We start from the raw sequence: 14,204 nt of genomic DNA, 5'->3' as shown, positions 1-14,204 counted from the left end.
GATAAGCTTGCCTCTGTGTAATGTTTACAAACATGGCTGCTGTCATTTTTATCACAGGAAGAAATAATCATATTCTATTGAAGCTGAATGCAGCTAGATTTGCTGTGTAAACTATCTAAATTTTAGATAAGATATATGGACAAGTTACTTGTTAGTTCGTTTTTCATCTCGGATCCGCTTTAAAAGGTGTCCTTGGTATCGGGAAACTGTGCAATTGCAAAACTGATTTGAAATGCACCCAGTGGAATTGAGTCATAGAATATAGATCTGTACATCACAAGTAACTTTAATTCACCCCAAAGAACTTGCTGCCTATGCTCCCTTGGGTGGTTTTGTTTTCATCTCGCCACTGCTTTTTTCAGTATTTTAGTAGAATGAGGCGTCTGTCTACATGTGTATAGTGGCTGGATAACGTACTGGTTAAGGGCTCTGCCTCTGACACAGGGGACCTGGGTTAGAATCTCGGCTCTTCCTGTTCAGTAAGCCTGCACCTATTTAGTAAGGAGACTTTGGGCAACACTGCTACTGCCTGCAGAGCGTGTCCTAGTAGGTTGCAGCTCTGGTGCTTTTAATCCGCTAGGGGGGAAAAAAACAATATAAATTGTCTGTCTTGTCCTCTCTTCTATCTCACTCGGTCTCTATCTAACTTTCTCGGTCTCTTCTATCTATCTTTCTCTCAGGTGAGTCAGGCTGGTCCCTAAGGCAGAGTTCACTTTTTTTCATGTTTTCTTCATATTAAAACAAAACATGCATTCGTATGCAAATTTGCATGCTCTGGAAACCTGCATACAAAAATTTAAATTTTTATGCGCAAAAGTTGCATTTACTGCCAAAAAATGATGCACCTACCAGAATTAGAATATACCGGGCTCCTTTTGAAGTAGCTTGTTTTCCCATACTGATTGTCATTGCTTGTTCTCTCCAGACTCCTGAGGGAGAGATAACCGACTTCCTGAGCTTCTACACTCTTCCATCTACCATCATGAACCATCCCACACACAAGAGCTTGAAAGCTGCATACTCCTTCTACAATGTGCACACCAAGACGCCTCTGGTCGACCTAATGAATGATGCCCTCATCCTGGCAAAATCTGTGAGTAGTCAAAACCTGTTATGGGATCTACAAGTTGGGATGGAGAATAGCTTGCCGTCAGTTAATAGCAGAACTTTGTTGCAATAAGGCTTCCCTGATATCCAGGAATAATGCTTTGCATTTCATGAGTACCAGGGAAGTCCGTGTGTGTCCGTGTGTCCGGGTGGGTGTGTGTGTGTGGGTGTGTGTGTGTGGGTGGGTGTGTCCGGGTGGGTGTGTCCGTGTGGGTGTGTCCGGGTGTGTGTGTGTGTGTGTGTGTGTGTGTGTGTGTCCGTGTGTGTGTGTGTCCGTGTGTGTGTGTGTCCGTGTGTGTGTGTGTGTGTGTGTCCGTGTGTGTCCGTGTGTGTCCGTGTCCGTGTGTGTCTGTGTGTGTGTGTGTGTGTGTGTGTGTGTGTGTGTCACCGCATGTGTGTGTGTGTGTCACCGCATGTGTGTGTGTGTGTCACCGCATGTGTGTGTGTGTGTCACCGCATGTGTGTGTGTGTGTGTGTCTGTGTGTGTGTCACCGCGTGTGTGTGTCTGTGTGTCCCCGCATGTGTGTGTGTGTCACCGCATGTGTGTGTGTGTGTGTGTGTGTGTGTGTGTGTGTGTGTGTGTGTGTGTGTGTGTGTGTGTGTCACCGCATGTGTGTGTGTGTGTGTGTGTGTGTGTGTGTCACCGTGTGTGTGTGTGTGTGTGTGTGTGTGTGTCACCGCGTGTGTGTGTGTGTGTGTGTGTGTGTCACCGCGTGTGTGTGTGTCTGTGTGTCACCGTGTGTGTGTGTGTGTGTGTGTGTGTGTCTGTGTCAGATTTGCATTAACAGGAACTTTAAGGAGTAACTCCAGTGAAAATAATGTACTAAAAAAAGTGCTTCATTTTAACAATAATTATGTATAAATGAATTAGTCAGTGTTTGCCCAATGTAAAATATTTTAAATCCCTGATTTATATTCTGACATTTATCACGTGGTGACCTTTTTACTGCTGGCAGGTGATGTAGCTGCTGCTTGCTGTTTTGGCAGTTGGAAACAGCTGTAAACAGCTATTTCCCACAATGCAACAGGGTTCACAAACCGGAAACTGCCAAGAGTACGTACTCAGGATTTCTTTGTGGGAGGGGTTTCACCACAATATCAGCCATACAGCGCCCCCTGATGGTCTGTGTGTGAAAAGGAATAGATTTTTCATGTAAAAGGGGGTATCCGCTACTGATTGGGATAAAGTTCAATTCTTGGTTGGAGTTTCTCTTTAAGTGACTTGATGAGATAGACAGACATGTGCATGGCACATATATGCTGTGTAGCTTTTTTCTCTGCCTGAAAGCATTTAAAAACCGTAATTGAGAAGATAAGCAAAAGAGAGGAACAAAATTGCCTTACCCTGTTGAGGTACATACTCGCATCAGATTTCCGCAAACGATCCTTTGTTTGGATGTCAAATCGGGCGTGTGTACAGTTTGGCGTTCAGCTGATAAGACTGGACTTGAGCGATCTGCCAAGCGGATCCCTCAAGTCCAGTCTTATAAGCTGAACGACAGACTGTACACACGCCCGATTGTCGCTTGGACGTCCAAACGACGAGTCATTTGCGAAAATCTGACTTGTGTACGTGCCTTTTAGTGTGGTATAGAAATAGTGTTTCACGCAGCATGAGAGGAATCCTGTTTACTCCTGACATGCAGAGCTAGAGGGGGTTTTTTTTTATTCCCTTAGTTGAAGACGTTTCCTTTTTTTCCTTGTATAGATACCAAAGTTTATCCAGATTGCTTAGAGCCCTATTTCACACTGTAAATTGCTGAAAAATCCTTACCATTTTAACGCAATTCTGTTGGCAGGGAGAAATGCTCGTTCCCGGAACAAGAATTGCAAATGCAATCGTGTAAAATCACCACAATGTTATTGTACTGATCTATTAAAGGCGGAGTATTTCCGCACTCAGTTCTGGCACACTCAAAATTGAGGGTAGAGAGGGAACCCACTGAACTGTGCCAAACTGCAGCCCACCAGTCCTGGTTCTTGAGATATGGGGTGTATAATTTCTACCTTGTGAACCAAGGAGGGCTGTAATAGTATGTCTGAACAGCCATTGTAGTCTGCTCACCCTGCTTGGGGACCATGATTTTAAATGGAAATGCAGAACTTGAGGGGAAGGGTCAATCTAGTGTTTCAGCTTGATTTAAGTGTCATGAGTGCAGAGTGTTAATGATTGTTGAGGCAGGAAAAAAGGGTGCCGCCTTAAAGAAAACCTGTAACCTCAAAAGGTTCCCCCGGGGGGTACTCGCCTCGGGAGGGGGAAGCCTCAGGGTCCCAATGAGGCTTCCCACGCTGTCCTCCGTCCCTCGGGGGTCTCGCTGCAGCCCTCCGAACAGCGGCGATGTAAATATTTACCTTCCCAGCTGCTGCGCAGGCGCTGTGGTGGCTCTCTGCTCCGAAATAGGCAGAAATACCTGATCGCCGGCGGGACTGCTCTACTGCGCAGGTGCAAGTTTCCGGAGCCTGCGCAGTAGAGTGGACCCGACTGAGATCGGGTATTTCCGTCTACTTCGGAGCTGAAAGCCGCCACAGCGCCTCCGCTGGAGCCTGGAAAGGTAAATATTGAACAGGCTGACGGATTTGTCGGGCCGCTGTTCGGAGGGCTGCAGCGAGACCCCCATGGGACAGAGGACGGCGTGGGAAGCCTCATTGGGACCCTGAGGCTTCCCCCTACCGAGGTGAGTACCACCCCCCCCCCCCCAGGGGAACTTTTTGATGTTACAGTGTCTCTTTAATCATGTGAATTATGGCTATAGCGGCACTCAGGGTAATTTGGGCGCCGCCAAAAGACTGAGCCCAAATTGCAAGAAAAACAGTGCAATTTGGCTGTTGGCAATAGCTGGCAGCCAAATTGCATCTTTCCCTCGAGTTCATGGTAGTCTGGAGGGAGAATGGTAATCAACACCTCCCGGGACTTTTGCAGGGTGAACAGGTTTTTTTCGGCTTCACCCTGCACCCAAATTTCCTGGCACAGTGTTTAGATGTAATGAGCACCCAGCTGCTGTTCTGGAGCAGCGGATGCTCCTGGGAGACGGGCATTTTTACTGACTAGGCAGCACAGCGGCATAGTTGTTGGCACTCTCGCCTTTCAGCGCTGGGTCTACACTTCAAATCCTAGCCAGGGCACTATCTGCACCCAAAAAAACACCTGCAAATAAGTTGGCTTCCCCTAATTTGGCCCTAGACTACGATACACACACTACATGATGCATATATAAAACCTATGACTGTTGTAAGGATTAGCGCTGATCATAATCCTGTTGTGACTGAACGTACTGTGAGTAGCAGGCAAGGTCTATTAGATTGATCCTAGTTGGTAGATTCTAGGATCCCTCCTAAACACACACTGCTACTGTAAACTAAACACCACCCCATACAAACCCTACATGTTTCACTAACTCAAATGGGGGGGGGGGGGGCTGCGTCAGGGGTACAATAGTGCCCAGTGCTAAAGTACAAATTTACATATTAAATATATTTAACAAATATCACATTATAATAGCCTGTCGGCTCTGTCAGCAGCCAGCCGAGTATGATGTCACATCAGTGACCGCCCATGTACAAACACAAACAAACAAACACAGAACATTTATATTGCGCTTTTCTCCTGGCAGACTCAAAGCACCAGAGCTGCAGCCACTAGGACGCACTGTACCCTACCATACTTGAATTACAATAATATAATAGTCTGTTGGAGTGGTTTGTGTTATTTACTACTGCTGTGTTCTGATAACGGGAGGACAAGCACTACCATCCATGAACAAGATTAGTATGTCGCAGCATTTCACATGCCATACACCAACAGTCACTATATGTGTGTTCATCTATAAAAGCCAATCTACGGACACAAATTCAGTCTAGTACAGTGGTTCCCAACCTGGGGGCGATCGCCCCCAGGTGGGCGATTTGGGTTCTAAGGGGGGCGGTAAATTTGTGGTGGGCGACAGGGGGGCGATCAGTATGAAAAGGCAGAAAAAATAGTGTCGCAGTGTCACTCGTTTTTAAGAAAATTATGGGCAAAAAATATGATCTGTAAAAAATATGCAAGTGTGCATGATTAGTTGCGTAATTCCTCAGGACTCGTTGGTCACGCGCCGGTGTAATGTCAGATATTGCAGCCCGGAAGCAGCCTTCCTCACTGAGTATCGCGCATGCTCAGTGGGAAGTTAGATATTATTCACCTGAAATATCTCCGCTTCCGCACCACGTACACTCCCGAAATTTTCAGGGGAGGGAGAGGACCCCCAGATCTAGCTCTGTGTCGAATTGCAGCCCCCGAGCCCCGCTAGTTCCTGAGATAGGTTTGCTGCAATCAGTCTCGGGAACCAGCGGGGCTCGGGGGCTGCAATTCGGCACAGAGCTAGATCTGGGGGTCCCCTCCCTCCCCTGAAAATTTTGGGAGTGTACGTGGTGCGGAAGCGGAGATATTTAGGACGTTTTACGTGGCTGCACAATTTAATGGGTCGCAGGCTCCTACTGCGTATGCGGGGCTGCAATAGCTGACATTACACCGGTAAGCGAATTGGCGCGAAGTAGTTGAGTCACCAGCTATTTTTAGCTGGCAAGGTCACAGCGCTACCCCCTCCACTGGCACCACCACCTGGCGTAAGGGTATACCGTACTAAGAGAAGGGGGTCGACAGGGGTGAGTCGTCTTCCCCTAAGGGGCGATACCTCATAAAAGGTTGGGAACCACTGGTCTAGTATATTAAAGCAGGGCTGAGGAGTCAGTACAAAAATCTTCCAACTCTGACTCCTCGATTTATGAAATTGCGACTCCGACTCCTCGACACTGACTCTTTAGTCTAATACTTAAAGGGGAACTTCAGTCTAAACAAACATACTGTCATCAAGTTACATTAGTTATGTTAATTAGAATAGATAGGTAAAATAATCTCTTACCCACCCTGTTTTAAAAGAACAGGCAAATGTTTGTGATTCATGGGGGGTGCCATCTTTGTCATGGGGGCAGCCATCTTTTTGGTTGAAAGGAGGTGACAGGGAGCATGAGACACAGTTCCAACTGTCCTGTGTCCTGATAACCCCTCCCAGCTGCACACACTAGGCTTCGAATGTCAAATTCAAAATGTAAAAAAAAAAATTTGCACTAAAACAGTAGAACGAGAACAAAATCCGAAATCCCATCATTGCACAGCATCAGGGTAAAAAAGCCCAGGCAGTTTTCTTCTGTGCAGCTAAAAATTAGGCTTGTATAAGAGAAACAAAGTTCTGATGCTGTGAAACTGTTAAAGAAACACCAGGCCTTTTCAGTGAGTCAATTTTTAGTCCGGAGGTTCACTTTAACAGGGTTGTGGATTTTGTACAAAAATCATCTGACTCCGACACCCGACTCCTCAGTTTATGAAATCAACGACTCCGGGTGCCCAAAATTACTCTGACTCCACAGCCCTGTATTAAAGTGTGTGTGTGTGTGTGTGTGTGTGTGTGTGTGTTAATATTCAGCTGGCCCGATCAAGCCGCTCGATCCCCGCCGGCGGACAATGGCAGGGAATCGAGCGCTGATAAGGAAGCGCCGGCGGGGACGACCGGCCATCGATCAGAGCGGGGACGCGGCTGGGGTCGATCTGGTGGCTAATCGGCCGCCGGATCGACCCATGTATTCCCACCATAAGAGTCTTAAAAAGGAGGCCTGATATACATTGGACTCTATTCGCAAAACTTAGGAACATGACTTGAAAGTAGACTTATCAAGATAAACCGAGGCTTTGCGATGACTTATTCTTTACATATAAACTCCTGCAGAAATGAATAAGCTGCTGTTTGCTTTTTTCCTTTCAGAAAGGTTTTGATGTCTTCAACGCTCTGGACCTCATGGAGAACAAAACCTTTTTAGAGAAGCTGAAGTTTGGAATAGGAGACGGCAATCTGCAGTATTACCTGTATAATTGGAAGTGTCCCAGCATGGGACCTGAGAAGGTAAAACCCGCTGTCTGCCGAGAACAAAGCTTTCAGAAATGAATACACTATAAGGGAGACTGAGTAACTACCAGCCCTCAGCTCATTAAAGATATTGCACAGTATACAAGGGGGGAGTCTGTAGAATAGCAGAACGTTAAAGTTTAATCAGCCACAACGTTAAAACCATTGACAAGGTGAAGTCTGTAACTTTATCTTGTTGAAATGGGAATATTGGGCAGCAAGTGAATGGTGAGTTCTTGAAGTTGTGGTTGAAAGAAACAGGCTTTTCCAAATGGGGCCAGAACTTGACAACCAGGTCGGTGCATCTAAAAAATGGAAGCTCTTTGTTTTCATGCTCTTGGTATGCGGTGGGTAGTTAAAAAAAAAAAAATAGTCTGCACATACTCAACCATGCATAAGCACCCAAAATCTGCAAAAAGCAGGAATGACGTCACCAAGAGGCTTAGACAGTATTCAAATTAAAGAGAATCTGTACTGTAAAATTCTTACAATAAAAAGCATACCATTCTATTCATTATGTTCTCCTGGGCCCCTCTGTGCTGTTTCTGCCACTCCCTGCTGCAATCCTGGCTTGTAATTGCCAGTTTTAGGCAGTGTTTACAAACAAGACCTAGCAAATGATAGGCTGAGTAGCTCAGTGTGTGAGTCATACAGAGTGTGCAGGGGGCCTGGAGAGGGTGTGTATAGCTTTTATCCAATCACAAGCAGCACAGCACATTTCAGCCTGACTGCCTGAGCCCGACAGAGGAGAGATTAGATCATATAACAGAGATAACACAGCCACTGTGCAAGTAGGAAAGGCTGCAGTAAGCCAGACCACATTAAAACCGGCATAGGAACTTATAGGATAGAAGAAATAAGGCTCAAAATTGTGTTAGAGTCTCTTTAAAGGGAACCAGAGATGCCGCAATGGTAAAAAGAAAAAAAGATTTTATACATACCTGGGGCTTCTTCCAGCCCCATAAGCCTGCATCGCTCCCACGCCGCCATCCTCTGCTTCCTGGATCGCCGGTACCGGGTCCCGTCACTTCCGGCGGACGCGGCCAAATGTCTGCATGAGCAGGGGCTCCCTCCATACCCTTACGCGTGTGGCTGCTCAGTATGCTGATGCACGGGTATGCCGGGAGCCCCTGTGATGCGGACAATTGTCCGCGTGCTGCCGCCGACTGGCCGAAACTACGGGAACCGGTACCGCCGGATACAGGAAGCGGAGGAGGGCGGCGTGTGAGCGATCCGTGCGTATGGGGCTGGAGGAAGCCCCAGGTATGTAGATAATCTTCTTTCTGGGGCCTCTGGTTCCCTTTAAGGTGTCATCTCTCAATGGATAATGTTAATCAAGGCAATTTTTATTGGGGTGTAAAGTAAACAAGCGACCAAAAACCATACACCTAAAACCATTTAAAAACATAGATTTTTTTTTTTTTTTTTTGCCCCTAGGCTACCTTTCTTGCAGCTCGACTTCCATGTACAATACCCCCTTTTATTCCTTGTGCAGACCCCTCCTCCATGTCTACCATTCATGTACAGTAGCCCACTTTTATTATATACACATCCCTTGGGCTAAAGTTCCCTTTATTTCTGTTGCTACTTATTTGCAACCGTTTTATTGCATTTGCAGCAACCCCTGCATTCCATTTGCAGTGACACTGTACCAGATACCTGAAAGGCTAAATGCTGCACATGAGAGAGGGGCATCAGAACACTGTGCATTGCAGCTTTATGGATATCCACAAACCAGTCAACAGTGCCCCCTGTTGGCCACAGGCTGCACGAAGGCTACTAGAGAAGCCCTGCAGCGAGTTGTGAAAACAGCAGAAGCCATTATTGGCACTGAACTACCATCACTGGAACTTTTGTATAATACTCGCAGCTTGAGAAGGGCCAAAAACATTATCAAAGACAACACTCACCCTGGAAATGCCTTGTTTGAGCTCCTTCCATCAGGTAAACGTTTTAGATCAACCCGCACACACACAAACAGACTGAAAGACAGCTTTTTCCCATCCGCCATAAACTTGATAAACTCTGAATCCTCTCTGAAATAATTAACACTGTGTACAAATTGTTTAAACATCTGTAATACCTGGCATACTTGTATAATTTCTTCTCTTCCTTGTTACTATCACTATGTTCCCTATATGCACCGTGGGGTTGTCATGAAAAGTAATTTAGTTGTGTTACGCAATGACAATAAAGTGAATTGAATTGAGTGAATTGAATTACCATAGGCCATGTGTAGCAATTTCCTCCAGCCCACTTCCATCCATCATTCACATTCATTTCCTCTTCCATAGAATGCTGTTCCTTTGTGTGGTCACCTCTATCTGCACAAGCCCTGACTATTAGCCAGATTTCGATAGCTTTATCTATGTAATGCTATAAATTAGCCAGCCCCATAGGAATTCCCATGGAAGAGCTGAGGCAATCTTGTGATGGCTGGAGGTGTATTATTGTGGCAGCCCAAAGATAATCTAAATAAGAGGATTTAGGCATTGCATACCCTGTAAAACCAGGATTGCAGCGAAGGGGAAAAGTCCTATCCTGCTTTACATGTGATACATTCAGTTCATGAAAAGTCACTGCAGGTGTAACCACACATATTCAACATGGCATGCCTTGTTCTGCTGACAATTCTACTGCAATGCTAATGCGACAATGTGAATGCAATGCGTTTGTTATGTGATGACATTGTCAGTCTGATGCACTGCAGTGTATTGGTGTGAATCGAGCCATACATTAGGATGGAAAGCCTGTCTATTCACAAAAAGGAAATTGAATTCTTACTGAATTACGATAATTTAACCCATTAGAATTATCAATAGTTATCGCAAGCGCTCTGCTTTTGACCTCCATAAGCAGGACTCTTGGAATGCTTTGATCGCTCTCTGCTAGAAGAAAGTATAGAAACAAAGCAGACGTACCCTATCGTCTCACACTGCCCCCTAGTGACAAGTGGCCATAAATACACATTACAGTAGTACTAGTTAGAAGCAAGGAAATCTAACAATTAAAGTATTAATAAATTGGCCTGGAGCACTTGCAAGTCTCTAAATAAATTGGCTGCTAAAAGGTTAAAGACCAAGAAGGGTTAGTGGAAAAAAGTGGGGGAATTATTTGGTGCTGGAAGAGTAAAAAAGGGAAGAAAGTAACTTATTTTATTGGAAATGAGCATATTTATACTGCATCCAGCACTGATTAAGGCCCAGTTTACATCAGCGTTTGCCAACGGAACCAGCCGTACGGTTCCGTGGTCCGTTCCGCTGAGCGGATGAAAAAATACTGCAGGACCCAATTTTCTGGACCATTTTGCTCAGCGGAACGGACACGGAAGGTTTTGCAGCCACATAGTAACAAATAGAAAACTGACAGTTTACAGCAAACTGGCTGTAAAAACTGACAGTTTTTCCTGATCCTTACGACCGGCTCCGCAGAAAAACGCTAATGTGAACCGGGCCTTAGACTCACGGAATGACTGACTTGTATCTGATTTCTAAAGCCTCTCTTCTCCCACTGACAGGTTGGTCTGGTTTTGCAGTAGCACCCTTCACCCCCCATTTCTGAAGGGGACAGGGTGTGACCCGGCTGCCAGCTGCTCACCATGCCAGAGATTGGACACCCGAGAGAGCAGCCCCAAGACGGAGTGCAGGATTTGCGGGCACCGCTCTGGAACACATCCTACTGATGTTTGTGGGAGGGAGGTTTCGGGTTACGGAAGTGCAAAGCGGGAAGCTTCCTCCAGCCTGGCTTGAATTAAGGATTTTTCAGGGTCTTTCCTCTTTAACTTTTTTTTGTTTTGTTTTTGTTTTCCCCCTTCTCCCGCCCCCTTGCCCCCTACTGCTGTGAATATAAAATTGCAACCACTCTTCCCTTCCTGCTGCCATCCGAACTGTTCCGGAGTTGTGGCTGATTATTAAAGTATATATTATATATATCTGTAATGTGGTGTTCATGTTTCTGTGCCTGAATAGCCATGGCTCAGGATGAAGATCATTTTAGTTGGATTATGTTGTAGAAACATTTTTAATAAGGATTTACAAGACCTTTGTGTTTAAGACTGGAACTTGGCATTAGGATTTTTTTTTTTTTCTTCTTAAAGCGGATCCGAGATAAAAAATAACAAGTAACTTGTCTATATATCTCATCTAAAGTTTTTAGATAGTTTACACAGCAAATCTGTCTGCAAACCGCTTCAAAAGTTTGATTATTTATTCCTGTGATACAATGAGGGCAGCCATGTTCTGTTTGTCACATTATCACAGGCTGAGGGCTGGAGATGCCATCAGCTTGCCTGTGTGTAAATTCAGTCCCCTGTCTCCTCCCCTCTGCCTCTGAAATCAATGGCTAGTAACCTCCACCTCCTCCTGCCCAGACTGAGCTCCCATAAGCCCTTGCTACAGTGCCAAAGCACAAAATGAGCTGTGGGCGAGGCTTGTTTTGTTTTCATAATTCCCTATAAACTAAACAAAAAAAGTATTTGGCTTGAGGAATGCCCTATAAACCATATAAAAGGAACACAATTATGCTATGTGTAAAAGTTTATCTTGGATACACTTTAAAGTGAGAACATAAGCTGCTGTCCTCCACTAGCTAGGCGGCAGGCATGGGTAAACTCGGCCCTCCAGCTGTTACAGAACTACAAGTCCCACAATGCATTTGCCTTTGAGTCATGACTGTGGCTGTCAGACTCCTGCAATGCATTGTGGTACTTGTAGTTCCTTAACAGCTGGAGGGCCAAGTTTGCCCATGCCTGGTCTAGGGGGTGCTGCTCTTATGCCTGCTGTATAGTGCATGTGCAAGATTTCTCTGAGGTGAGTTTGCTGTAGCTGTCAAGTTTGTCAACTTACAATGGTTACTCTAATGGCATTTCTCACCAATAAGCTTCCTTTAGCTGGTCGGTCTGGTTTGTACTAGTCTACCTCCCCAGAGTTTGTGGTCCCCTCAAAACAAATATTGGTGTCAACCACCATCTACAAAAGTTGGCATAAGGTTTAATATAAGGATGGAGTTAACTGTTTTTGCAAAAACTCTGCCCCAGGCTTTTTTACACCCAATTGCCGCCAACTGGCAATGTTTGTATTCTTGCTAATGTACTAAACTGAAAATCAAAATTAGGTTTCATTACACTCGCATATGATTCCTTTCTCTACTGTGCCGTTCTTCAATACAGCCTGTAACCTGCTGCTTCAGAAGTGAACAAGATGGGTTAGATGCCTTAAAGGTAAGGTTCAGGGAGGGGATTAAAAAAATAAAAATACATTTTCACTTACCTGGGGCTTCCTCCAGCCCGTGGCAGGCAGGAGGTGCCCTCGCCGCCGCTCCACAGGCTCCCGGTGGTCTCCGGTGCCCGACCCGACCTGGCCAGGCCGGCTGCCAGGTTGGGCTCTTCTGCGCTCCAAGGCCTGGCACTTCTGCGTCCCACGCCGGCGCGCTGACGTCATCGGACATCCGCCGGGCTGTACTGCGCAGAACTACTACGCCTGCGCAGTACAGCCCGGCGGACGTTCGATGACGTCAGCGCGCCGGCGTGGGACGCAGAAGTGCCAGGAAATGGAGCGCAGAAGAGCCCGACCTGGCAGCCGGCCTGGACAGGTCGGGTCGGGCACCGGAGACCACCGGGAGCCTGCGGAGCGGCGGCGAGGGCACCTCCTGCCTGCCACGGGCTGGAGGAAGCCCCAGGTAAGTGGAAATTTATTTTTATTTTTTTAATCCCCTCCCTGAACCTTCCCTTTAAGGTGGCCACACACCATACAATTTTTTTGCCAATTTTTTTTTTACTGTAAAAGCTGCGAGAAGCCAAAACTGCTTTTAATGTCTCAAATCAAACCTGTCACAATTGCTTTAGTAAGTAATCCCATAATCCTATAGGATTACTCCTGCAACACAGATTTGCCAATCACCTGCAATCAGCTACATATAAATTGCAACACTAACAGTTAAATACATACATTTTTACACTTTTTTTTAATTTTTTGGGGGGTTTTCTATAAAATCCTTTACCTTTAAATAAAAATAAAAAAGTTATACTTCCCACTAATAAAGTTATTCAAAAATTGAATACTTCAGTTTTAATTGGTTGCACATAATTTTACAATCTAACTGAACACACACTATCTAATCGTTGGGAAAAATTGCTGAAAATTTTCCAGCATTCCAGATCCATAAATAAAATGGGACATCTGATCAGATTTGTCAGTAAAAAAAAAGTTTTTTATTCGACAATCCAATCCTTTTTATCGAATTGCCATGAAATGTGATCATTTTATTGTTGTGTGTGTGTGTGTGTGTGTGTGTGTGTGTGTGTGTGTGTGTGTGTGGCCACCTTAAGGACTTCAGACGCAAAATCTTTTCGGGGCTTCTTCCAGCCGTCTCAATCCCTCGCCACAGACCGGCCACAGAGATGGTGCCAGATGACGTGGACCTCAGACGGCTATCTCACTATAGGGGTAAAGCGTGGATGGAGGGAGAACGTCAGTGCTGGATCCAGGGGAGGTAAGTGCTGAGGATGCTGCAGATCTATCCAGCAGTATGATTTCTCCCCCCCGCTTTTAGGGTCTATAAGATATTAAAGAGAGTCTGAGGTGGGCTCAAAAAAAAAGTAAGCTTTCTGATCTGTAGGGCTGAGCGGATCAGGTAGATGCAAAAAACGCGGCTCCCGTGTGCTGCAATAGCCCACTTTCACTTGTGTGACCTCTGGGTCACGATGCTGTACTGAGACTGGTGTCTCCCATGGTGTGCAAGGGAGTGGTGTGAGGCGTGGCCAGGGGGAGAGAGCTGCCCAATGGCAGCTCAGGAAACCATGTAGGAACACCCCCGGTGGGCGTTTGAAACAGGGAATTCTCCCTTCTGTTTACCTCGGGGGGGGGGGGCACAGAGAGAACATGGAACATGGCTCTGTCCCATCTGCCCCCCAAAGATCCACCTTGGGTTATCTTTAAAAAATTGCACTGCTTTTAGACCCAGTGGCTGTATAGTGCACTGGTTAAGAGCTCTGCCTCTGACCCGGGATATGGGTCTGAATCTCGGCTTTGCATGTTCAGTTAGCCAGCACCTATTCAGTAGGAGACCTTGTGCAAGACTCCCTAATTTACTGCCTATAGAGTGCGTCCTTGTGGCTGCAGCTCTAGTGCTTTGAGTTGCCCAGGGGAGAAAAAAAAGTGATAT

General features: G+C 45.9%; 1 protein-coding gene across 1 annotated transcript in view; it reads left to right on the top strand.

Annotated features, from left to right (window-relative positions):
• Positions 1 to 10,981, top strand: part of NMT1 (N-myristoyltransferase 1) — a 58,932-nt gene extending 47,951 nt beyond the window's left edge. The window contains exons 10-12 of the mRNA XM_068263519.1: positions 926 to 1,093; positions 6,903 to 7,040; positions 10,561 to 10,981. Coding sequence (XP_068119620.1) covers positions 926 to 1,093; positions 6,903 to 7,040; positions 10,561 to 10,581 — 327 coding nt within the window. The 3' untranslated portion in view covers positions 10,582 to 10,981. The remainder of the gene's footprint in view (positions 1 to 925; positions 1,094 to 6,902; positions 7,041 to 10,560) is intronic.
• The last annotated feature ends 3,223 nt before the right edge of the window (positions 10,982 to 14,204 follow it).

The sequence above is a fragment of the Hyperolius riggenbachi genome, chromosome 12 (assembly GCF_040937935.1).
Source record: "Hyperolius riggenbachi isolate aHypRig1 chromosome 12, aHypRig1.pri, whole genome shotgun sequence".
Classification (NCBI taxonomy): Eukaryota; Metazoa; Chordata; class Amphibia; order Anura; family Hyperoliidae; genus Hyperolius; species Hyperolius riggenbachi.
Note: the sequence above shows the minus strand (reverse complement) of the source record. Positions and strands in the feature narration are given on the sequence as shown.